The 24,063-nt window shown below is 45.3% G+C and overlaps 1 protein-coding gene across 2 annotated transcripts in view; it reads right to left on the bottom strand.

The window, feature by feature from the left end:
* SORBS3 (sorbin and SH3 domain containing 3) overlaps positions 1 to 24,063 on the bottom strand; it is a 147,510-nt gene that overhangs the window by 77,276 nt on the left and 46,171 nt on the right. For both annotated transcript variants that reach the window (XM_030202023.1, XM_030202024.1), the window contains 3 exons: positions 23,170 to 23,233; positions 15,710 to 15,809; positions 13,319 to 13,409 (listed from right to left, as the gene is read on the bottom strand). In XM_030202023.1, coding sequence (XP_030057883.1) covers positions 13,319 to 13,409; positions 15,710 to 15,809; positions 23,170 to 23,233 — 255 coding nt within the window. The remainder of the gene's footprint in view (positions 1 to 13,318; positions 13,410 to 15,709; positions 15,810 to 23,169; positions 23,234 to 24,063) is intronic.

Here is a 24,063-nt window from a genome sequence, read left to right as displayed (position 1 = left end):
CTTTATCTCCCCTCCCTTCTGTCTTCCTCTTCCCTCTTTCTCTCCATATCCTTCCACTCGTCTACCCCCTCTCCCAATCCTGCCATCCAACGTCTACCCCCTCTCTCCCGATCCTTCCATCCAGTGTCTCTCTCTCTCTATCCCCTTCCTTCCATCCAGTGTCTCTCTCTCTACCCTTTTCCATTCATCATGCCCCCCCCTCTCTCCCCATCCTTCAATGTTTCTCCTGCTGTTAGTTTCTCTCCCTACCCTTCCTTCCAGCGTCTTCCCTCTTTCAACCCCCCCCCCCCCCCCACTTTCTCCTCATTTTCAGCAGCTTTTTCCTTTCTCCAGGACTCCAGCCCTTCTCCATGTCCCCTCCTTCTCTCCCCATCATACCTGCCTAGTGCCTCCCGCTCCCCCTTCCATCATGTATTAATTTGTTAGCCACTGCTGCTTCTCCTCTTCAGCAGCAGCGCCCCGACAAAAAAAAAAAGGTAACATGCGTTGCACGCCCCCAAAGCAGGAATCAGCTGCAACCGCATTGGAGCCCCCAGGAGCGTTGGGCAGGAACTGCACCGGAGAAATAATCACCTGACAGGGGCCGGCCCACACACGAGAACTGCAACAGACCAACAGCTGGAACAAGCGCAGGGCTGTTCAGTAGCAGTTTTCCTTCAAGCATAGGCTGTCTGCACTGCAACCGCTCCTCTCTGTCCCCGGAGCAGAGCAAGAAGTCGATGTCAACTTCCTGCTCCTCCAGGGGCAGAGAGAGGAGCAGCTGCAGTGCAGACAGCCCATGCTTGAAGGCTGCTAGGGCCGGCTGTTGCTTCTTTACATTTTTTGTTTTGTCGCGCAATTCGCGCTGAAGAGGAGAAGAGGAGATTTTCCCGCTTTGGCGGGAGTGCAGGAGATGACCCGCCAAAGCGGGAGTCTCCCGACTTGGCAGGTCTGGGTCTGTGTTGGGTGAGCGGTGGGCCTCGGGCTTGGAGGGAAAGTGGCTATGTTTGGGGGGGGGGGGCAATGTCCATGGGCGGGGAAGGTCACACAGCTGGGCTGGGGAGGCTTAGCCTCCCCAAGCCTCTTATACGGGGCGCCTATGACCGTAATGGTGTTCACCAGTTCCGGTATGAACAAATACAAGCTGTTATTGTGATAGAATAAGGTTAATGTATGGTAGAAATATAGGGGAACTTAGGGAGAAAGAGGGAGGTTGGGGTGAGTCCATTACGATCCTTGTTTTATTGTGTTGCAGGTACTCAGGCTTTTATGTTGGGTCAGTAGGATATGCTTTTCTAATCAGGCTTGTTTTTAGTTCTTTCCGAAAGTTTAGGTGGTCGTACGTTGTTTTTACTATTTTTGGCAGTGCGTTCCATAGTTGTACGCTTAGATATTCAGTGCTGGCCTGTAAAAACATTGTCACTAATTGACTATTGCAATTCTCTTTTATTTAGGTATTTCTGGTAAATTAGTACATAGGATTCAGTTTATTCAGATTACGGCTGCAAGTTTGACCATGCATGTCTCTCCACTGTTTTAATTATGACATTTATATCCTGCATTATCCCAAACAAGTTCAGGTTCAATGTGGCTAACAATAAACAGTTGCAAAAAGTACAATACAATTAGTATTAGCATACGTAGTAATAATACAACACACAAACTTCACTATTATTGAATAACAAGAGCAGGGTTCCAAGCAAGCCTGAGAGCTAACAATTACAAGTGTGAGTAAGGGATTTACTAACTAAAAATGCTTTCAAAATAAGAGGTAATCGATAATATTTTAATGGATTAGGCAGAGAATTCCATATCTTCGTACCTTGATAGGTAAAGCCTGCATTATGAACACATTTATAATGAAGCTTCTTACAACTTGGGTAATGAAGGATGAGATAGTCCCTAGATGTAGGAAAAGCATTTTGTAAAGGCAGTTCTATCAGGTTTTGCCCAAATACATTTTAAGGTGGTGTGTCTGATTTTCAAGACCTTAAAAGGCCACTGTCCCACGGATTGGTCCCTTTGATTAATTTGTTGGGTTTATTTACAGCAGTGGGGTTCCTAGGGCGGCTGACACCCGGGGCGGATCGCCGATGTGCCTCCCCCCCCGGGTGCAGCGCCCCCCCCCCCAGCGAAATGATACCTTCCCCCCCCTGGCAAAATGACACCCCCCTGGGTGCATTTTTATCTGCTGGGGGGGGTGCTGCGTGCCTGTCAGCGTCGCTCGTTCCATGCTCCCTCTGCCCCAGAACAGGAAGTAACCTGTTCCGGGGCAGAGGGAGCACGGAACGAGCAGCGCCAACAGGCGCGTGGCACCCCCCCAGCGGCGTGCACCCGGGGCGGACAGCACCCACCGCCCCCTCCCCCTAGGAACGCCACTGATTTACAGAAAGTCAAAAGTGTAATTATCTGCTTTTGGGATTCCACTCTGTTAAAAATGTTAATTTACATATTTATCAGTGAAACTCTGGAACAACTTGTCTAATGAGATCCACTCTTCTGTAAGTTATTTTCGTTTTCAAAAGTTGGTGAATCATATTTAGTTCCTAAATTTTTATAATAGTTTTTTTTTCTTTGTTTTAGTGAGGATTATGTTAGACTGTAATTCCTGGCTTACTGTACCAGTAATTATTTTTGTTATTACCCCGCTTTGAACCTTATTAAAGGATTAGGCGGGTAATAAGTCTCCCAAGATAAGGTATCCAGGAACTGGAACTGAATACCCGTGTCTAGGATGGCTGCCATGAATTCCTGGGTTTTGTGGATAAGGAGAAGTGAATCCAGGCTAGCAATACTCGGATGGTCCTGGTTAACTTAGGACTGCCTTATTGCCAGTTATCACTATTGTGGAATTACTGTGACTCTTCAGCTTGGAGACGAGACAGCTGAGGGGAAATATGATACAGATCTATAAAATACTGAGTGGAGTGGAACGGGTAGACATGAATCACTTGCTTACTCTTTCCAAAAATACAAGAATTAGGGGGCACACAATGAAGCTACTAAGTAGTAAATGTAAAACATTTAAAAGATTTCTTTGCTCAATGTGTAATTAAATTCTGGAATTCGTTGTCAGAGAATGTGATAAAAGCAGTTAACCTAGCAGGGTTAACTTGGTTTGGGTAATTTCCTGAAAGAAAAGCCCATAAGCCATTATTAAGATGGACTTAGGAAAATGTCTAGGATAAGCAGCATAAAATCTATTTTACTGTTTTGGGATCTTGCCAGGTACTTATGAGCTGGATTGACCACTGTTGGAAACAGGATATTGGGCTTGATGTCCCAATTTGGCCATGCCTATATTCTTGTTTTGTTGCATATGTTATTGTATGTATTCTGCATGCTGCTTTGATGTATTCCCATGAAAGAAGGTATAGTGAGAACTTCCCAGTGGTTGAGAAGAAAGGCCAGCACCAGGCAGACTTCTATGGTCTGTATCCCCAAAATGGCAGCCAGTTCAGGATCAAGTATATGTATTGTATACCACATTCCAATCATATGCTATGAGTGCAGGTGCTGTATATCTCGGCGGGGGGGGGAGGGGGGGGGAATTCTTAAAGCTGAATTTAGTGAGCAAAATGTTGTTAGCAATATTGCTGGAATGTTGCTTTAATCATTAATTGATAATTAATGTGAGTGTTGGGCAAAGTCGATGGACTGTGCAGGTCTTTTTCTAGCATCATCCACTACGATAAATAAACGGAAAACAAATTTGTAGAAAGTTATGTTTTTTCACTCCTGAAAATAAACATAAGTGCTGCTGCTGAAAATCCATGTGTAACTTTAAATGAATTTATTACTCGTCACCACTTGCACATGTAAGTTATTCATTCAGCGGCTGAATTTGGCCGCTGAACATGCTACTTGTTTTGCCTGCCTCAAACCACATCCCTTTTATAGATATCTAACACTGGCCCTTTTGCAAAGTTATAGCTACAGCCAGTGGTGTGCTGGAGGGGGCTCTCACAGGCTCGCAAGAGCCGTTTGTTAAGCTTTAAAGAATTTTGGGAGCCGGTTGTTAAAGTAGGCCCCTCCCCCCGTGGCTACTTTAACAACTGGCTTCCAAAATGCTCCTGAATTCTCTTTTACTTTGCTGGCAAGGATGCTGCTGAGCCCTGTAAATAGACTGCTGCTACTCCCCGCTCCTTGTTAACAGCTCTGAGCAGCAGGCTGGAACTTCTCGTGCATGTGAGTCAAGTCCCAGTGTGCCGCTTAGAGCCAGAAACAAGCAGTGGGGAGTGGTGGCAGTCCATTTATTGACTGTTGGGGCTCGGCCTACCTGCCAGCAAAGGTATGCCTAACATGCCCGCACGAGGGAGGAGAATTGAGGCATACATTGCCCCCACCAGTCCACCCCTGGACCCCCCCCAAATTACAGGGCTGGCTATGCCCAGAGAGAGAACCCATTGTTAAAAATTTACCAGCACACCCCTGGCTACAGCTGCCCTGGGTTATGCACCACTGGGGCAATTCTAAAACCTAGGCACTCACAGTTACTCATTCATCACACATGTAAATGTGCAGAATACTGGCATTTACAGACATATGTGCACACATACACGTATAAGTATGAACATGGCCAAGCGAACTTCTGTTTTGGTTTCAGCACTGAAACTGGCCCAAAATCCGGGTTTGGCTGAAATCAAAACTCCCCTTGCAACCATTCTCTACCTGCCCCCACTTCCACTACTGCCAAAGCCAGCCCTCCTAGGCTGGTCACAATGCCCCTCCCCCAAGAGATCAGGTCCTGCTGGGCCAGCCATCTGCTTGCCCACTCCCCCCCACTCCAACCAAAACCCTCTGCCTTCCCACCTGATGAAAGGCCCTTCCTGGGCCTACCTTTAAATGCCCTGGAGGTCTAGTGATCTCCTCTGGGCAAGAACGATCCCCAGTCACTCTTGCTCCTGCTGGTTCCTCAGCCAAAATGGCTGCCGGGACTTCCTGCAGCAGTCTTACAAGATTGCCAAGGGATGTCCTGACAGTCATTTTGTGACTGGAATCGGCAAAGGCAGAAGCAATCCTCATCACTCCTGCCCATGCCAGTTCTAATCACAGCCATTTTGGCTGAGGAACTGGTGGGGGCAAGAGCAACTGGGGATCACTCTTGCCTGGAAGAGGCTATGAGACCACCAGGGCATTTAAAGCTAGGCCCAGGGAGGGCCTTTCATGTGATGGGAGGGCAGAGGGGTTTGGTCAGAGGGGTAGAGGGCAGCTCGGGAGGATCCACCCTCTTCTGGGAGGTGAGGGGTGGCCCCAGAGGACCCACGCGCTGCCAAGGGGGTGGCAGCCTGGAAGGTGCTGTTTTTGGCTTTGTTTTCGCCAGTGTGTTTTCTCTAGCAAAAAAGGTGCCGGTACTCAAATGCTAAGCCACCCTTCAAGGGTGGGGTGATCACTGAGGGACCCATCCCACAATAGCCAGGCCCCCTGCAACCAGTCACAGAATCTATGACAAGGCAGAATTTGTGTGTAGAGCCTGAGCTCTGTCATTAAATTATGAGGACCATGGGTCAATTTTAGCAGACAATGGAAAAGGTGCTGGTACTCAGTACCCCCAAGTACCCCCTCAAAAAAAAGCCCTGGTTTTCGTCCAAAACAGAACATCAAATTTCGACTGCTGATTTGGTTCCAGTCAAAACAGAACCCCAGTTTCAGTCACCCTATACATGGCACCTAAGTGCTATTCTGCATATACCCACTTAACTTACATAGCGTGTATTTGCAAGGGACGTACAAAGGGCAAAGCATGGATGGCACACAGGCGAGACATGTGTAACTTACAAGATATTCTAAACTACATGTGTTCCTTCTGCACTTAGGCACTGGCACCAGCTCTATATCTGGCATGCGTGCAAGCGTCTAAATGTTAGGTATGTAAATACCAGGTACACTGTCCAAAACCCACTGTAATTCATTCTCCCTGTAGGAAATGTAAATGTTGATTATTCTTAGATTTGTGATGCTGTCAGGACCGACTACTGTGCTTTCACTGCAACTGCTCTTTGCTACCTCCTAGAAAGGGAAAGGGGAAAGAGAAATGGGACTTGATATACTACCTTTCTGTGGTTTTTGCAACCTGACTAACACCTGCCATCTCTCTTCCCTTACTTAATCTTTGCACACCACTAAATGTATCTGGTATAATGGAATGATTATGTCATAACCATACTCTGTAAGCCACATTGAGTCTGCAAATAGGTGGGAAAATGTGGGATACAAATGCAATAAAATAAATAAATAAAACTACATTCAAAGCGGTTTACATAGTATATACAGGTACTTGTTTGTACCTGAGGCAATGGAGGGTTAAGTGACTTGCCCAGGGTCACAAGGAGCTCTAGTGGGAATCGAACCCAGTTCCCCAGGATCAAGGTGCGCTGCACTAACTATTTCACTAGGCTACTCCTCCCTTAGGCAACAGACTGACACTAACATAGTAAATGACATTAGATAAAGACCTAAACGGTCCATCCAGTTTACCCAACAGTCACACACATTATCAAGTCATGATTAAACCAACATAAGTACATAAGTACTGCCATACTGGGACAGACCAAAGGTCCATCAAGCCCAGCATCCTTTTTCCAACAGTGGCCAATCCAGATTACAAATACTTGGCAAGATCCCCCCCAAAAAGTATAAAACATTTTATGCTGCTTATCTCAGAAATAAGCAGTGGATTTTCCCCACATCCATTTTAATAATGGTCAGAACAAGGTTGGGCAACCTTTATACACAGAGGGCCACATGAATGTCAGCACTATCCCTAGCGGGTCAAAACATTATATAATGTCAGAATCGGAAATGCACAGAGCTCTATGGACCTTCTGTGATAAATTTTTATTTATTTATTTATGTAACTAAAAATTATTTTTAAAAAGCCCAAACTGCTACAGTGGCTATTCTGAAAATATTTGTAAAATACAATATTTAAAATCACCAAAACTGTAGTTAATGTCTTTTCTGTGTATACTTCCCATGGTCTCGGAAGCTGCATAAACTTCAATGGCAGGCTACAAGTTGCCAACCCCTGACCCAAAAGGTCCTATGGGGAGACCCATCCTCTGTTGTCCACTCCCAGGAACTGCATCCTTGAAGCCTACCTGCCTTCTGCCATTTACTGTGTTACTATCAGGCTTATTTTCAAAAGAGAAGGGCGCCCATCTTCTGACACAAATCGTGAGATGGGCGTCCTTCTCTCAGGGTCGCCCAAATCGGCATAATCGAAAGCCATTTTGGGTGCCCTCAACTGCTTTCCGTCGCGGGGATGACCAAAGTTCCTGGGGGCGTGTCGGAGGCGTAGCGAAGGCGGGACTGGGGCGTGCTTAAGAGATGGGCATCCTCAGCCGATAATGGAAAAAAGAAGGGTGTCCCTGATGAGCACTTGGCCGACTTTACTTGGTCCATTTTGTTTCACGACCAAGCATCAAAAAGGTGCCCGAACTGACCAGATGTCTACCGGAGGGAATTGGGGATGACCTCCCCTTACTCCCCCAGTGGTCACCAACCACCTCCCACCCTAAAAAAAACTGAATTTTTTTTTTTGCCAGCCTCAAATGTCATACCCAGCTCCCTGAGAGCAGTATGCAGGTCCGTGGAGCAGTTTTAGTGGGTGCAGTGCACTTCAGCCAGGTGGATCCAGGCCCATCCCCCCCTACCTGTTACACTTGTGGTGGTAAATGGGAACCCTTCAAAACCCACCCGAAACCCACTGTACCCACATGTAGGTGCCCCCTTCACCCTTTAGGCCTATGGTAGTGTTGTACAGTTGTGGGGAGTGGGTTTTGGGGGGGGGTTGGGGGCTCAGCACCCAAGGTAAGGGAGCTATGCACGTGGGAGCAATTTGTGAAGTCCATTGCAGTGCCCCCTAGGGTGCCCGGTTGGTGTCCTGGCATATGAGGGGGACCAGTGCACTATGAATGCTGGCTCCTCCCATGACCAAATGACTTGGATTTGGTCGTTTTTGAGATGGGCGTCCTCGGTTTCCATTATCACCGAAAACTGGGGACGACCATCTCTAGGGACGACCATCTCTAAGGTCGATCTAAATGTTGAGATTTGGGTGTCCCCAACCTTATTATCGAAATGAAAGATGGACGCCCATCTTGTTTCGATAATACAGGTTTCCCCCGCCCCTTCGCGGGGACGTCCTGCGAGGACACCCTCAGGAAAACTTGGGCGCCCCGTTCGATTATGCCCCTCCACCTCACTTATAAGCTTTGCACTAATGCCTGGACGTGCTTAGAGATGGGCGCCCTTAGAGATGGTCATCCCCGTTCGATTATGCCCCTCTATGTTAATCTGTAAGAGCACTGATCTTCGTTTGTCCTGTTTGTCTGTCCTAATTAGATTGTACGCTGTCAAGCAGGGACTGTCTCTTCATGTTCAAATGTACAGCGCTGCATACGTCTACTAGCGCTTTAGAAATGATAAGTAGTAGTAGTATGAGACCATTCCATAACCATTAGCATTTTGTTCTCCTTCCCTGCATTGTTCTAATTCTGTACTAGCATTTTTGCAGCACTATCATCTTCACCTGAGTGGTTTCCCTCTAAAAATAGTTTCTGAGGTACTCTATGTACAAGAACCTGTTTGTGTGGTCACTGATTGGGGGTTTTCTCCTGAACCTAACCTTACCGCCAGGCTACTTCTGTTCATTCTAGCTAAAAGACATGTACTGTGCAAGCCTACATATACTTTTAGCTCCTCTGAAGGGCACAGTTTTCAATCAGGGCAGTTGACCTGGTTAAATACCTATTTGCTTGGGTAAACCTGTTTGAAAATGGCTTTGCCTTCTAGTTAGGATTATTTTTCCCTGTCTGCATCACTTTGGCACTTCTGTGGAGCAGGAACTGCCTCTAGTGCAGAGGTTCTAAACTCAGTCCTCGGGACACGCCCAGCCAGTCAGGGTTTCAGGATACCCATAATAAATATGTATGAGCTCGATTTGCATACAATGGAGGCAATGCATGCAAATGTATCTCATAGATATTCACTGTGGATATCTTGAAAACCTGATTGGTTTGGTGTGTTCCAATGACTGGGTTGAGAACCCCTGCTGTAGCCTATAGGGGGAAGATTCCATATATGGCACCTAAAACATCAGTGCGGAAATTAGTGCCAACTAAGGGTATCCATAAGTGGCGCCTAGATTTAGGTGCGGTATATAGAATACGCTTAGTTGATATTTCAGTGCCTAAAACTACGCACATCCATTTACACCAATGAAAACGTGGTATAAATCCCAGCACATAGATTTACACGTACTGGGCCATATTCTATAACTATGTGCATAAATTTCGGAGTGCCCACAAAATGCCCCTTTTTGCCTGTGTGTGTTAGAAGTTCGGCACACTTTGATACAGAATACACTTAGCGAGTTGTACGTGTAAATTCTAATTGGTGCCAATTAGTGGTCATTATTTGGGAATAGTGCTCTATATGCTTAATAACACGTCACTTAATAATTTAATTTTAGAACAGGGTGTCTGGGTTAATTGGACAGGAAGTTGCCTAATTTTAGCCCTATTTTAAGACATGTGGCTGCCAATGGGTCTTTTTTAAATATTAGCAAAATATCCTGCAGAAACCACACCTACATTGAAAGTGCAGGCATTGCTTGAGAGCAGCTGTAAATGCAAACATGTACAATATGCACTATTGTGTGTATTTTATAAAATATATACAAAAAGTTTTCCACAGACAAAAAATATGTACCATGTATGCTTAACATAAGGTAGCAGTCATAACTAGGGTTACCATATGTCCGGATTTACCTGGACATGTCCGGGCAACCGGGCGGGTTTTGCCAATCTGCCCGTTTGTCCAGAAATCCAGACAAATGGGCAGATTGCTAGCCTCCCCTCCCCTTACTACTGCCCTGGTGGTCTAGTGACCTCTTCCACCTTCGGGGCAAGAAAGAGCCCCCTCTTTCTTGCCCGGAGCCCTGCCCTGCATGCATCCTTCCTGTTGCTGAGCTCGGCGCAGATTCAAAATGGCCGCCGAGAGTTGAAGTGACCTCGCAAATCTTAGAAAACCATCCCAGCTATAGCCCCTCCACTCAATACCCAGGTTATAATTATATAATATCTTCATAATTTCTGCTCCAAGTGCCAGAAATGCCCCCTTACCACTGCCTTTCAGACAGAATAAAAAGGTCACAATTTGAAGCTGGTCAGTTCAGTGGAAAGAGCAGTCAGTGGTGAGACCTCATCTGGAATGTTAGGGCCAGGTCTAGAAGCTGCATCTCCAGAGGAACATTAACAGGGCAGAGACATTTTACAGGAAGCCTGCCAAAATGGCGTAGAATCTGTACCATAAACCCTATTCATTTGTATATGTTATATTAAAGAAAGACAGAGACATTCATGTATTTTGAAGGGATAAATAATGCACAGAGGGAAAGCGTCTTTCAGTAGAAAGGAAGTTTGATAACCAGGTATCATGATGAGAGACTTAAAGAAGGTAGATTCAGAAGTAACATTAGAAACTATTTTTTCACAGAAAGGGTGATGGACCTATGAAACTGCCTTCTAGATTAGGTGGTGAAGGGAAAACTTCAAGTAAGACTTGGATAAGGACACAATCCTTGTGCCTTGGTATACTTAACAGCTTGTCAAGGCTTTTAAAATCCCTGTAATTTGTAACCTATCATTAAAATTGTTTACAGTACCTGAAGATTAGAGGGTGGTAAACAAACACCAATTTTTATGAAGGGATCTGGGATGATCCAGGAAAGTATAGACTAGTGAACCTGATGTCAGTTCTGGGCAAAATGGCAAAAACTATTTTCAAGGTCAAAAGAACATATAGATAGACATGTTTTAATGGGACAGAACCAATATAATTTAACAAAGAAAAGTCTTGCCTCACCAATCTGCTACAAGTTTTTAAAGGCAAGAATAAATACGTGGCAATTGACAGAGAGCGGCATTTTCAGTGGCGTTCCTAGGGGGGCTGGCACCCGGGGCGGATCGCTGATTCGCCCCGCCCTGCCCCCCGGGTGCAGCGCCCCCCTATGCAGCGCGGACCCCCCCCCCGGCGAAAGGACACCCCCGTGAAGGAACCCCCCCCGCCGGGTGCATGCCGCCGGGGGGGTGCCGCGCGCGCCTGTCCTCCGTTGTTCCATGCTTCTCTGCCCCAGAACAGGAAGTAACCTGTTCCGGGGCAGAGAAGAAGCATGGAACAACGGAGGGCAGGCACGCGCGGCGTGCACCCGGAGTGGACCGCCCCCACCGCCCCCCCCTAGGAACGCCACTGGGCATTTTAGAAAGGACATCCAGTGCAGAATATGGACGTCCAAGTCAGAACATCACACCCTGTTCTAAAATACATGTGAGATGGACGTCCATGTGCTGGAAACATCCAGCAGGAACATCCATTTTACAACCTGAAACAACCAAATTATGAACAGGCAAAATGAGGGACATGGATAACTGTGGCAGCTTAGAAATGTCCATCTTATAAAATGCTACTGTAATGGCTGTTCTATTAGGAAGCTGTATCACAACTAATATTCCTCAATAATGATTTCCACCATCCAACTGAATGTACTGAGGACCTCAGCAGAGCACATTACCAGCCATATACTTTATGCTAATGAATTTTACGTGTCCACCTTCTCATCGGTCCAACAGATCAAAAAGTTTATATAAACATCATTTTTCAACGTTTATCAATTAAATATAGTTTCACTTATTCATACTTTAGAATTCACTTTATCAAAAACTTATATTCATCTTCAATAGATGTAAAAATTACTCATCTTATAGATGAAAAATCTATTAACAGCCAGGGGATAGTCCATCTGATATAGCACGTCTCACTATCACGCCATATCAAGGCATTCCCCCTCTATTGTCACTGGCATCCTAAAGCCTCTGTAACATTCTGGCTTCAAAATGCCTTGATACAGCGTGATCTGGATTGGCCACTGTTGGAACTGGGATGCTGGGCTTGATGGACCTTTGATCTGGCCCAGTAAGGCAATTCTTATGTTCTTAAAGCATGCTGAGTTGCAAGGAATGGAGGTCAAGAAAAATCTGCGGTGACAGGATATGAAAAATGTTCAGGCCCATGGGCCTTGTGAACTATCAGGGGCATTTTCGAATGAGAAGGGCGCCCATCTTCCGACACAAATCGAGAGATGGGCGTCCTTCTCTGAGGGTCGCCCAAATCGGCATAATCAAAAGCCGATTTTGGGCGCCCTCAACTGCAGTCCGTCGTGGGGATGACCAAAGTTCACAGGGGTGTGTCAGAGGCGTAGCAAAGGCGGGACTGGGGCGTGCTTAAGAGATGGGCATCCTCGGCTGATAATGGAAAAAAGAAAGGCGTCCCTAACGAGCATTTGGTCGACTTGGTCCATTTTTTTTCACGACCAAGCCTCAAAAAGGTACCCAAACTGACCAGATGACCACCAGAGGGAATCGGAGATGACCTCCTCTTACTTCCCCAGTGATCACCAACCCCCTCCCACCCAAAAAAAATTTTTTTTTTAAATTTCTGCCAGCCTCTATGCCAGCCTCAAATGTCATACCCAGCTCCATGACAGTAATATGCAGGTCCCTGGAGCAGTAGTAGTGGGTGCAGTGCACTTCAGGCAGGCGGACCCAGGCCCATCCCCCCCACCTGTTACACTTGTGGTGGTAAATGGGGGCCCTTCAAAACCCACCCGAAACCCACCGTACCCACATGTAGGTGCCCCCTTTCACCCCTTAGTGCTATGGTAGTGGTGTACAGTTGTGGGGAGTGGGTTTGGGGGAGGTTTGGGGGGCTCAGCACCAAAGGTAAGGGAGCTATGCACCTGGGAGAAATTTGTGAAGTCCACTGCAGTGCCCCCTAGGGTGCCCGGTTGGTGTCCTGGCATGTGAGGGGGACCAGTGCACTACGAATGCTGGCTCCTCCCATGACCAAATGCCTTGGATTTGATCGTTTTTGAGATGGCCGTCCTCGGTTTCCATTATCACCAAAACCGGGGACGACCATCTCTAAGGTCGACCTAAATGTTGGGATTTGGGCGTCCCCGACCGTAATATCGAAACGAAAGATGGACGCCCATCTTGTTTCGATAATACGGGTTTCCACGCCCCTTCGCTGGGACATCCTTAGAGATGGGCGCCCTTAGAGATGGTCGTCCCTGTTCGATTATGCCTCTCCTTGTCTCACAACATACTTCTGATCAGGATTTTCACACTTTTTTTGGTGAGGAGAATTCCCTCCCACTCCTCCTTACTTCCATCCATCTCAATGAAGAAAATTCTCACTGATGGTTCCCCACTCCCTTTCCCATGACGTGATTCCCCTTAAACCCCCTCCCCCCACCCCCCAGGTAAGATTCCTGTACCTTTTTAGTATGGATAGGAGTGGAAGAGTTGCCAGGCTCCATTGCGTTTGGTGTTAGGTCAGCCTGTGTCTGGCTCAGTCCCCAGCTCCTTCTGAAGCACAGCAACAAAACAAAACACAGTATTTGATCATTTATCAAAGTCACCATAGCTACTAATTCTGAGTGTCTCCTCCACAGCAAATCCGAACTTGTTCATGGAGACCAAGTTCCGTCCCAGTGAGCATCTTTCCCTCAACACTTCTGTCCTTTCTAGAGCAATTCTCCCTCTCTCCTCTCTGTCTCTCCTTCCCACAAAGTATTATACTAAGTTCTAAACCAGATATTGTGGTATTGTTTCGTTACTTCTTTTCTTTTCTTTCTCTATTGATGAATTGCATGCTGTTTCTTTCCTCCTAAAGTTTTGTATTGATGTGAACTGCTCTGATTTTTGGAAGTGCAGTATAACAAATTCATTGATAAACATGAACTTACTGTAACGTTTTGCTAGTCTGTTATTCCCTGTCCCTATTAACTTATTTTTCTCTCTCCCACAATCTCTTTTGAACACATTTTGGGTTAGATTCTATATATGGCGCCTAAAAAAAAATCGACACTGACCCCCCCCCCCCCCCCACACACATAAACAGTATTCTATAAGCTGTGCCTAAAATTTGGTGCAGTTTATAGAATTAACACTTAAGCAGAGAGGTCATGCGTAAATTTAGGCGTGGCTATTTGCACCACCGAAAACGTAGTGCAAATGCCCGTGCCTAAATTTATGTGCAGAGCACCGTTATTCTACAATTATGCATGTCACTGGAAACCAAACACCCAATCCAACCCAAAACCCATGTTGCTCCCACTTCCACACATTCCTTTTATGGACCATGTTTAAATTATAGGTGCAGATCCTGCGCCTAACTTTACGTGGGTAAGTCCCAATTAAATCTAATTAGAGCCAATAATTCCTTATTAAAAAGCCAATTGTTGGAACTAATTGACTCATTATTCTATTAAATTGCACGCACAAATCAGGCTCGCGCCTAAATTAGCATGTGCAATTTTTGACGACCTTTTATAGAATCAGGAGGTTTGGGGATTATTTTAGAACATCTTCACATGTAAATAGCAGCTTTCTGAAATCAACATTTACATGTATAAATGCTGTTATTTACATGTGGAGATCAGAGCAAGATTTACGAGGGCATGTTGGGGACATGTTTTCAGTGGCGTACCAAGGGGGGGCTGTCTGTTCCGGGTGCATGCCGCTGGGGGCTGCTGCGTGCCTGTCGGCTCCATTCATTCCCTGCTCCCTCTGCCCCGGAACAGGTTACTGGGGCAGCGGGAGCAGGGAACGAGCGAAGCCAACAGACGCACGGCACCCCCCCCCCCCCAGCAGGTAAAAATGCACCCGGGGGGGGGGGTGTCCTTTCGCCGGGGGGGGGAGGTGTCCGTCCTTTCGTCGGGGAAGGTGTCCTTTCACCGGGGGGGGGGGGGTCGCACTGCACCCGGGGGGGGGTGCATCGGCGATCCGCCCCGGGTGTCAGCCACCCTAGGAACGCCACTGCATGGTTTGACCACTCTATGGGCAGGACAAACATGTACCCATTTATTCTCCATTTTAAAAAGGAAATACGTGTTTATGGAGAAAGAAAATCTGTCAGGTTTTACACCAGCTCAAAGGCCTGCACATATTTTTAAAAATTGCTTGTTTTGGCCAGGTATTTATCTCAGCGGGAGTACATACTGCACATAAAAAATAAAAAAATCATTAACAATCCACAAAGGATTAAGGGAATCATTGTCCTTAATCCTTCACTGTTTATTTCTGCCTCCAAAATAAAGAAACGTAAAAAAAAAATGCAGCCTCACTACTTAATTGGCAGTACTTACACATCTAGGTTTGAAAAATGGGATGACTACACATGAAAGTGATGTCACATACATGTTGAATTTGCAAATTGCTGCTTCCACATGGAAGTGCTGAAACCGCTCATGTTGCTCATTTTTTCCATGTGTATGTTTGTAAAACGACATTTGTCCGTGCTGCAAATACACCTGCACTCCTGCATGTCCTTATGAGCACTTTCATAAGGCTCAGTGTTCAGCAGAGCCTTTTGTAAGATACTGCTGGAACATTCCAACCTGGACATCTGAATTCCAATCTCAACATTCTGTATAAATCTTAGTCTTATTTCTTCCCTGTCTCTTTTTTTTTTCTTCTTTTGCCTACCTCCTTCTGTTTTCTCTTCTCATCCACTTATTCTGTCCCATCAAAAGGTAGGTTTATGTACTACAGAGCTTCCTGTGTTATCAGGGTACCCTAAAGGTACATTGAGAACTGCCCGTATCTTATTTATTCCCCTAAGTCCATGCAGCACCTCAGGTATATGGATCTGGATCCACACTCACCCCTCCATGTCCTTCCCCAGCAAGGCAGACATGCTCGATTGACAGTCCAGCCACTCCACTTCCACAGCACTTGTCAGCTGGAGTCCCTCTTCCTGAGCCTCTAAATAAGAATGTCAGATATCAATCAGCTCTCTTGCCTACCAGAACAAATCATTTTAATCTCCTATCCTGCTCCAACAGTCAAAATTAATTTGTGCTTTAACAGGCAGGAAAAGCAGTGATGCCTGTGTGCAGCTTCACAGACACTTGAGTGCACTCACAAGATTCCCTATATGCAGATCCTCAGTGACCTAAGCACTTGTGGGATCCCTATATACAGATTTACTTTACTTTATTTCTTACAAGCAAAAACGCCCATTTCGGAACAAATGAAACGAGCCCTAGGAAGGCTATCGTCAAAGCGTGTTCTCATCTCTCTCCCCTGCCCTCCCCTCCATGTCCAGTGATTCTCCCCTCCCCTCCATGTCCAGCGATTCTCCCCTCCTCTGCCCTCCCATCCCATCTCATCCATGTCCAGCGATTCTCCCCTCCCCCCCATACCAGAGGTTGCAGTGGTGGCAGGCTCGGCTCGCGTCGCCTCCAGCCTTCCCTCTCAGTGTCCCGCCCTCCTCTGATGTCATTTCGTCTTTCCGTGAGGGCGGGACACTGAGAGGGAAGGGAACGCTGGAGGTGAGCTGAAGTAAGCTCATTTGCATACGGTTACAAACCTAGACAGCCAGCCATCCAGGGACGCAGATGGACAAATTATTATATAGAGAGATTAGTCACTTGTATGCCCAGACTGAGTTCAGCCGGACTTACATTAAGAGATCAAGTAGATTGTTACATTTTAGACTCGACACATTTCAAGAAGAAAAACATTGTTACATTTTAGGGTCATAATGGTTGCAGTTGGGGGGGGTATTGGGGTGCTCTCAGTGACTTGAACACTCACAGGGTTCCCTATATACAGCTCCTCAGAGACCTGACCAATTGCAGGGCTCCCACTTGCAGGATCCCCATCTCCTCAGAGATGCTGCTTACTCCTGCATCAGCCCTGCATTTATTTTGAGTCCTTGCATTGTTGACTCAAGTTCATTGTCCATAATATTGATATTCATTAGATTTGCTCACTACCCTATTTTACTGGAAAGGTTGAAAGACTCAAAAAAACCCGGCCGTGTCGAGTCCTCTCAACATGTTGAATTGAGACTTTCCAATAAAAATGTACTTGATTTTTTAACCATTTGAATCCTCGCCCTTTGTGCCTCACTGTTTTTTCTTGCATCTTCTCTTTTGTCTCACATTTCACCCCAGAGAGACAACAAGACCTTCCGACCGTGGACAAAGTTCTTAGTTTCAATGAAGAACATCTGCAGAATTTACTACAAAATCCATCTGTTTTTATGGAAGATGATTACACAAACGATACTTTAGCTAATAAATGGTTTTAACTTATTAACCTTTAGAAGAATATCATCAGGAATGAGCTACGTTATATTTATTTGGTTCACTTGTATCCCACATTTTCCCAGCATGTGCTGGCTCAATGTGGCTAACAAAGTTACAAGAAAATTACATAATACAGAAGAATATAATCTATATATATAAAACTCACCCTCAACGTTCTGAAGACAGTGACGTCAGTGAAGCCAAGCCCTGACTTCCTTCAAAAAGGTTCGAAGGTTCGTGGTGGTGAAGCCACCAAAATCGCTCCGGGTCCCGCCCTCAAGGGCGGAGCAATGGCAGAACAACGAAGGGGTTGGCAGGGAGGGAGGCAGGGAGGCGGGGGGGGGGGTGGGAAATCGCTACGGGCCCCGCCCTCGCATCAAACGTCATGACGTTGAGGGTGGAGCAAAGCCACAACAACGAAGGGGTTGGCGGGGGGGGGGGGGGTGTTGCCGACGAAAACCTTGCTAGCGCCCGTTTCATTTGCTCAGAAACGGGCCTCTTTTACTAGTAGTTAAATAAAAAGTAACAAATACAGTAACTTAAGCAGCCAAATCACTAACTGACTACTGCAAAGCCAAAAGAATCTTGTGTGGCTTTAGGAGTCTTAAAGCACCAACTATGTTTATGGACAATCAGACTTTTTTAGACCAGTGGTACACCATTTTAAATAAATGCTCTTCAGATCTCATTATTTTTTTTTTGGCTGAAACATTAAAAAAATGATGTTTTAAAGTTGAATATGGTGAAGAAATGGATTGTATTAGAAATATTGATCCTAATTTTGAACATACTTATAATGACTTTAATAAGCAAATTGATGATTTCACACATGGCATCAGAAAGATTAAGAGGGACAAATTCAAATGTGACAGATTAGATTACAAAAAAGGTCTAATTTACATAACAGAGAACATAAGAACATAAGAGTAGCCATACTGGGTCAGACCAATGGTCCATCTAGCCCAGTATCCTGTTTTCCAAACAGTGGCCAAGCCAGGTCACAAGTACCTGGTAGAAACCCAAAATGTGGCAACACTCCATACTACAAATCCCAGGGCAAGCAGTTGCTTCCCATGTCTGTCTCAATAGCAGACTATGGACTTTTCCTCCAGGAATTTGTCCAAACCTTTTTTTAAACCCAGATATGATAACCGCTGTTACCACATCCTCCGACAAAGAGTTCCAGAGCTTAACTATTCGTTGAGTGAAAAAAATTTTCCTTCTATTTGTTTTAAAAGTATTTCCATGTAACTTCCTCAAGTGTCCCCTAGTCTTTGTACTTTTGGAACGAGTAAAAAGCCGATTTACTTCTACTTGTTCTACACCACTCAGGATTTTGTAGACCGTGGACGAAGGACAGAGAAAGTAAGACATTCACTAAACATGTCACATCCAGACAATGAACCTGGAATCCTTTAAAAAAAAAAAAAGGGGTCTGGCACTTACTCCAGCATCAGACCCACTGGCAGAAAGGTTTCTTCCCCACACACGGTTGTGGCAGAGGGAGAGGGAGATTTCTAATGAGATCATGGAGGTATGGTGTCACTTTACTTGATATGGAAGTGCACGTTCTTCAGAAGGGTTTGTCTTTCATTCCTTCTACTCAATACAATTCATTCCAGACAAGAGTAGATATATTCAAGTTCATTCGAAAATTACAAAATCAGTCACTTTTTCTCAAACAACTCTACACATTATGTAGATAGGTCTGTTGTCAAACATTTAGGACCATTTGAAACACCAAATAATTTTTAAGTGTTCTGATTTATAATGGCAGTGAATTCTAGGCCAAAACCGCTTGATATGAGAATGAAGAATTAAACACCTTTCTAGATATTATTTTCTTTGTTGAGGGAAAATGCAATAACAGTTGATTACGTGTATTATGGAAGTCACCTCCATGAAGAGGCGCTACCAGCTTACTCATATACAGAGGAGCATTACCATACAAGATTTTAAAAATGATGGTACACATCTTAAATTGTGTTTTCACGTAGCCTAGTGGTTAGTGCAGTGGACTTTGATCCTGGGGAACTGAGTTGGATTCCCACTGCAGCTCCTTGGGACTCTGGGCAAGTCACTTAACCCTCCATTGCCCCTGGTACAAAATAAGTACCTGAATATATGTAAACCACTTTGAATGTACTACTACTACTACTTGACATTTCTATAACGCTACTAGGGTTACGCAGCGCTGTACAATTTAACAAAAAAGGGGCAGTCCCTACTCAAAAGAGCTTACAATCTAAAGGACGAAATGACAAGTTGGGGTAGTCTAGATTTCTTGAGGAGTGGTTAGGTGCCAAAGGCGACATTGAAGAGATGGGCTTTTAGCAAAAACCTCAGAAAGGCGGTATATCAAGTCCCATTTCCCTTTCCCTATTTGAAATTTTAAATGGAATGTTGAGATTCTGTTGCTACTATTTGAGATTCTAGATGGAATGTTGCTACTATTTGAGATTCTACATGGAATGTTGCTATTCCACTAGCTGAAACCACTAAAATCTCCGATCTCAAAATCTTTGGTAATTACAATCAAGCTTTTCACATATCCAAAGAAAAGAACTAAGTGTGTGCAAACAGCATATTTAGCAAAACTTTTTAATATTTCTTTAATTGTTTTAATTGTTTTATATATCTGTTTTTTTTATATATATATACTATTCGGGAACCCTCGGACAATACCACTTTAAGGCAACTTCATTGTTTATTGCCAAGTGGCGTGGTCTCTCTTCATCGGGGAATCCCTTATTAAACCATTTATGAGTGCTGTTGCAAACACACTTCACTAGTGCCCCAAAAGTGTACGTGCTCTAAATAAAAATAATAATAGAAAACTTAAACTTATCTTAGACGTTACTGCATGTCTCTCGCTGTTGAAGTCCTCTTTGGCTTCCCCTAAATTACGCCCGACGCCGCGGGTTTCAATGTTTTCATCAGGGACTCGGGTTAATCTTGCCCGTCTTAAATTCTCAACAGTCTATGCACGCCAACTCTCGCACATATGTGCAGGACGTCAGACTCACAGAAACAGAAGCCTGCGCGGCCGCATTGCTCATCTGCATGGGCAGGCTTCTAGATGGAATGTTGCTACTGGAGTAGTAGCCTAGTGGTTAGTGCAGTGGACTTTGATCCTGGGGAACTGAGTTCAATTCCCACTGCAGCTCCTTGTGACTCTGGGCAAGTCACTTAACCCTTCATTGCCCCTGGCACAAAATAAGTACCTGAATATATGTAAACTGCTTTGAATGTAGTTGCAAAATCCTCAGAAAGGTGATATATCAAGTCCCATTTCCCTTTCCCTATATGAGGGCTGTATCTGGGGTTGGAAAGTAACATTCAGTGATGCTTTATTTCACTGACTGGCATCCTTAGATTATCTGAGATGATTACTCCTTTCCCCATTTAACAGATGATAGTTCTTTTCCTCCTTTTTCTTTCCCAGGTGCCAGACTTGACACCTTTTTGCCTGAATTACAGTCCTTAAGTACATAAGTGTTGCCATACTGGGACAGACCAAAGGTCCATCAAGCCCAGCATCCTGTTTCCAACAGTGGCCAATCCAGGTTGCAAGTACCTGGCAAGATCCCAAAACAGTACAATACATTTTATGCTGCTTAACCTAGAAATAAGCAGCGGATTTTCCACATCATTTTAATAGTGACTTATGGACTTTTCTTTTAGGAAACTATCCAAACCTTTTAAAATCCCACTAAACTAACTGCTTTCACTACATTCTTTGTCAATGAATTACAGAGTTTAATTAAACGCTGAGTGAAGAAATATTTTTTGTTTTAAATTTACTACTTTGTAGCTTCATTGCGTGCCCCCTAGTCCTAGGACCTTGAACTATTCCTCCATGTATTTCAAGTCTCTTTTCTTTTTCACCCTTCATAGAGTCTCACTGAGCGAGAGGGGTCAGACTCTTGGCTGTCTCTCTGCTACTCTGATCCTGGGTCCTATGGCTGTAGGAAGGGCAGAGCAAGACCTGGCCTTGAGATAAGGTCCGAAACTGGTTGTGTCTTTTGCACAGGCTGATGTGATCCTGGTCTTATCTCATTGCCATGTTATTTCTCTGAGAAATGTAGGGCACTTATGCAGATACCATGAGTTAAAGGTCGAAGTGGTATAGCTGGTCCAAAAAGTGAAGTGAGCTGGTCATCTTACCTCCTGTTCTACTTCCTCTGGGTGTAGTTGGAGACAAGAACATGTAGCACATCGGCAATTGCAGGGTAGGAGTAGGAATGACAAAAACTCCTTCAAGCATCTTCTCTACCACAACTGTTAATTGTACCAGTCAGCGCTGGTGGTGGGGGAGGGGGGACAAAGGCAATTGCCCTGGGCCCCCATACCATAGAAGGCCCCAAACCTGCCAGTATCTGAAGCACAGGTTTCAGTTCTGTGGGAGTTGAACGCCAAGAAAAGAACACAGCGAAGGTGACAAGATAGATGACGCCAAACAAACTTCTACTGGACTCAGAAAAAAGTTCACAGCAAGAGTTTATTCTTTAAAAAACTGGACTCGACACGAGTAGTGTTTCGGCCGTTCAGGCCTGCCTCAGGAGTCCCTGTATGGCAAAGTGCTATTGGTTCTCATAAGGAGAGTCTTGTGCAAACACTGGATTACTCTAACAACTCCTTAAGAAAATGGAGAGAGAAAACTTCTGAGCTTCTTGATGAGAGTGTGAGCGTCACTGTTCTCGAAGCATGTTTAGCAAACTCCGTCACTATGTCTAGGGAGGGGTAATTTCCATTAAGTTTAGCACTAACAATTGTTGTGAATCATTGGCTCCTATGACTGAAGTAGACGATAGCCTGCCAGTCAACTTTGGAGGCCCTATTACCCATTTCTGCTTTAGGCCCCAGCATTAGTTTGTACCAGCTAGCCACAGTGATGACCCAAGGAGGTGCACGTATGGGCGAAAATCCGCCAAAACACGGAGAACTCGAACACCCCACGGTAGAAACAATGTAACAGAAAAAGTGGGAGAGCGACCAAGGATGCCAGAAAACTGGAGGATGTTAAATGATAAACAATTTTATTAATGAATTCGAAGGAGGTGCACAACAGATTATCAGACTGGTAAAAAAAACTCAAAGGGGACTATATTCAGCCCATGGTGTCAGTGGTTTTAAGCCGCAGACAGCTGCTGGCTGAGTTTAGACTGAATACTCAATGGTGGGCCATCCCAGTCAGTGAGGTCACCTGGAAGGTATGTGGGTATGGCTGATAAATCAGGGGGTTCCAGAGGCCAAAGTGTGGAGGGGGCACACAGTTTGGCCCACCTCCCTGCCGCAACCCCCGCCCCATCGCAAACCTTAATACCTTGACTTACGGGGGTCCCCAACCCCCGCCAGCTGAAGCCTTTCTCCAATGCTGTTCTCTGCCCATTGCCTGCCCTGTTTCCCCACACATCACGTGCATGCTCAGTTTTAGTGAAACTGAGCATGTGCAAAGTCGCGCATGCTCAGTTTCACTAAAACCGAGCATGTACAAGATGTGAGAAGAAACAGGGCAGGTAATGCGCAGAGAACAGCGCTGGAGAAAGGCTTCAGCTGGTGGGGGTTGGGGACCCCTATCAGCCAAACCAGGGGCCCTGGATCCAATTTGGGGGCCCAGGCCCCTAAGGCCACCCATAGCTATGCCACTGGTCGAAATTCATTGCTGTACCCACCTACCTAACCAGGCACAGTTAGGACAGCCTTTTGCATGATCCAGTTTGCCTAGTTAGGTATACAGGCACCATCATTCAATATCGCCAATGCTGCACATCTCCTGGTTCTGCTCCGATTCTACCCTTGGACTGTCCTGACTCTACCCGGACAAAGCCAAGGCGGTCTCTGCTAATATTCAGCAGCACTGCCTGGTTAAGCACTGCTGAATATTGGTGTATGGCCTGCTGAGTGTGATTTAACCAGGTAGGAGCCTCTTCTGCCCAGTTAAATCAAAATCACTCTGAATATTGACCCCCAAATTTCTAGCTATATCCCTTCTGTGACCTATGCTGTGGATAAGAGTCTTTTCTCACCTGGCTGCTTCTTGTGAATCTGTTGAAACATACTCTTGTACCAGTCCCGGGGCTTGTCTACACTCTAAGGCAGGAGACAGAGAGAGAAAAACACAAAAGTATTTAGCAAGAATCTGGACAAAGGTCAGTCCTCTCCCAAACCATTGCCAAAATAAAGACATTAAAAAAACATCATTTATATGTCTGATATATTTGAGTTCACAAGTTTCCTCTGCATACTTAGACCTGATGACGCAGGGTTGCAATGTGGTAACCAGCAGAAACTTCTCATTGTCCATGCATTGTACCCTACCTGGGTATACATCAAAAGCCACTAACATACTAGCATGTGTGATGTACTCCCAAAGCACACAGGACCTGAATCTGCTTTTTTTAGCTGGTGTCATGCTTTCAATTTTTTGATATAAAAATATGTTCAAGGGTGATGGTTGCCTGAGTCGGGAGCTCCGCTCGAGTCATAGCAATTCCCCTCTTCTGTCAGCCAAAAAGGCTCTGGTATGGTGCAGAAAGTATTGTCGAGCACCCAGTAAGCAGCGATTTTCAGATGGCGACAAAAACGCATGGCAGAGAAAAGCGGTTGCTTGGAAAAATGGGAGAGAAGATGGCAGCAGCCTTTGTAATCTCTCTCCACTGAAGCTGAGGACATCGTCCCATGGCTCAAAAGCCATGTTGTACCTTCGAATACCAAACACGCCAACACACACAGAAGGTGTTCTCTCCATAAAGAACTTGTTTAAGAAGACACCACTTGAGAGAGGATTTTTTTGTATCCACTGTTTCCTTTGCTTCGTTGTTCTTCTGTGGAGAGAACACCTTCTGTGTGTGTTGGAGAGAAGATGGCAGCTCACATCCCACGTGGATCTAGCATGCAACAAGACCGAGTACTTCCCTTGT

The sequence above is a fragment of the Microcaecilia unicolor genome, chromosome 4 (assembly GCF_901765095.1).
Source record: "Microcaecilia unicolor chromosome 4, aMicUni1.1, whole genome shotgun sequence".
Lineage (NCBI taxonomy): Eukaryota > Metazoa > Chordata > Amphibia > Gymnophiona > Siphonopidae > Microcaecilia > Microcaecilia unicolor.
This window is presented reverse-complemented; position numbering and strand designations above follow the sequence as displayed.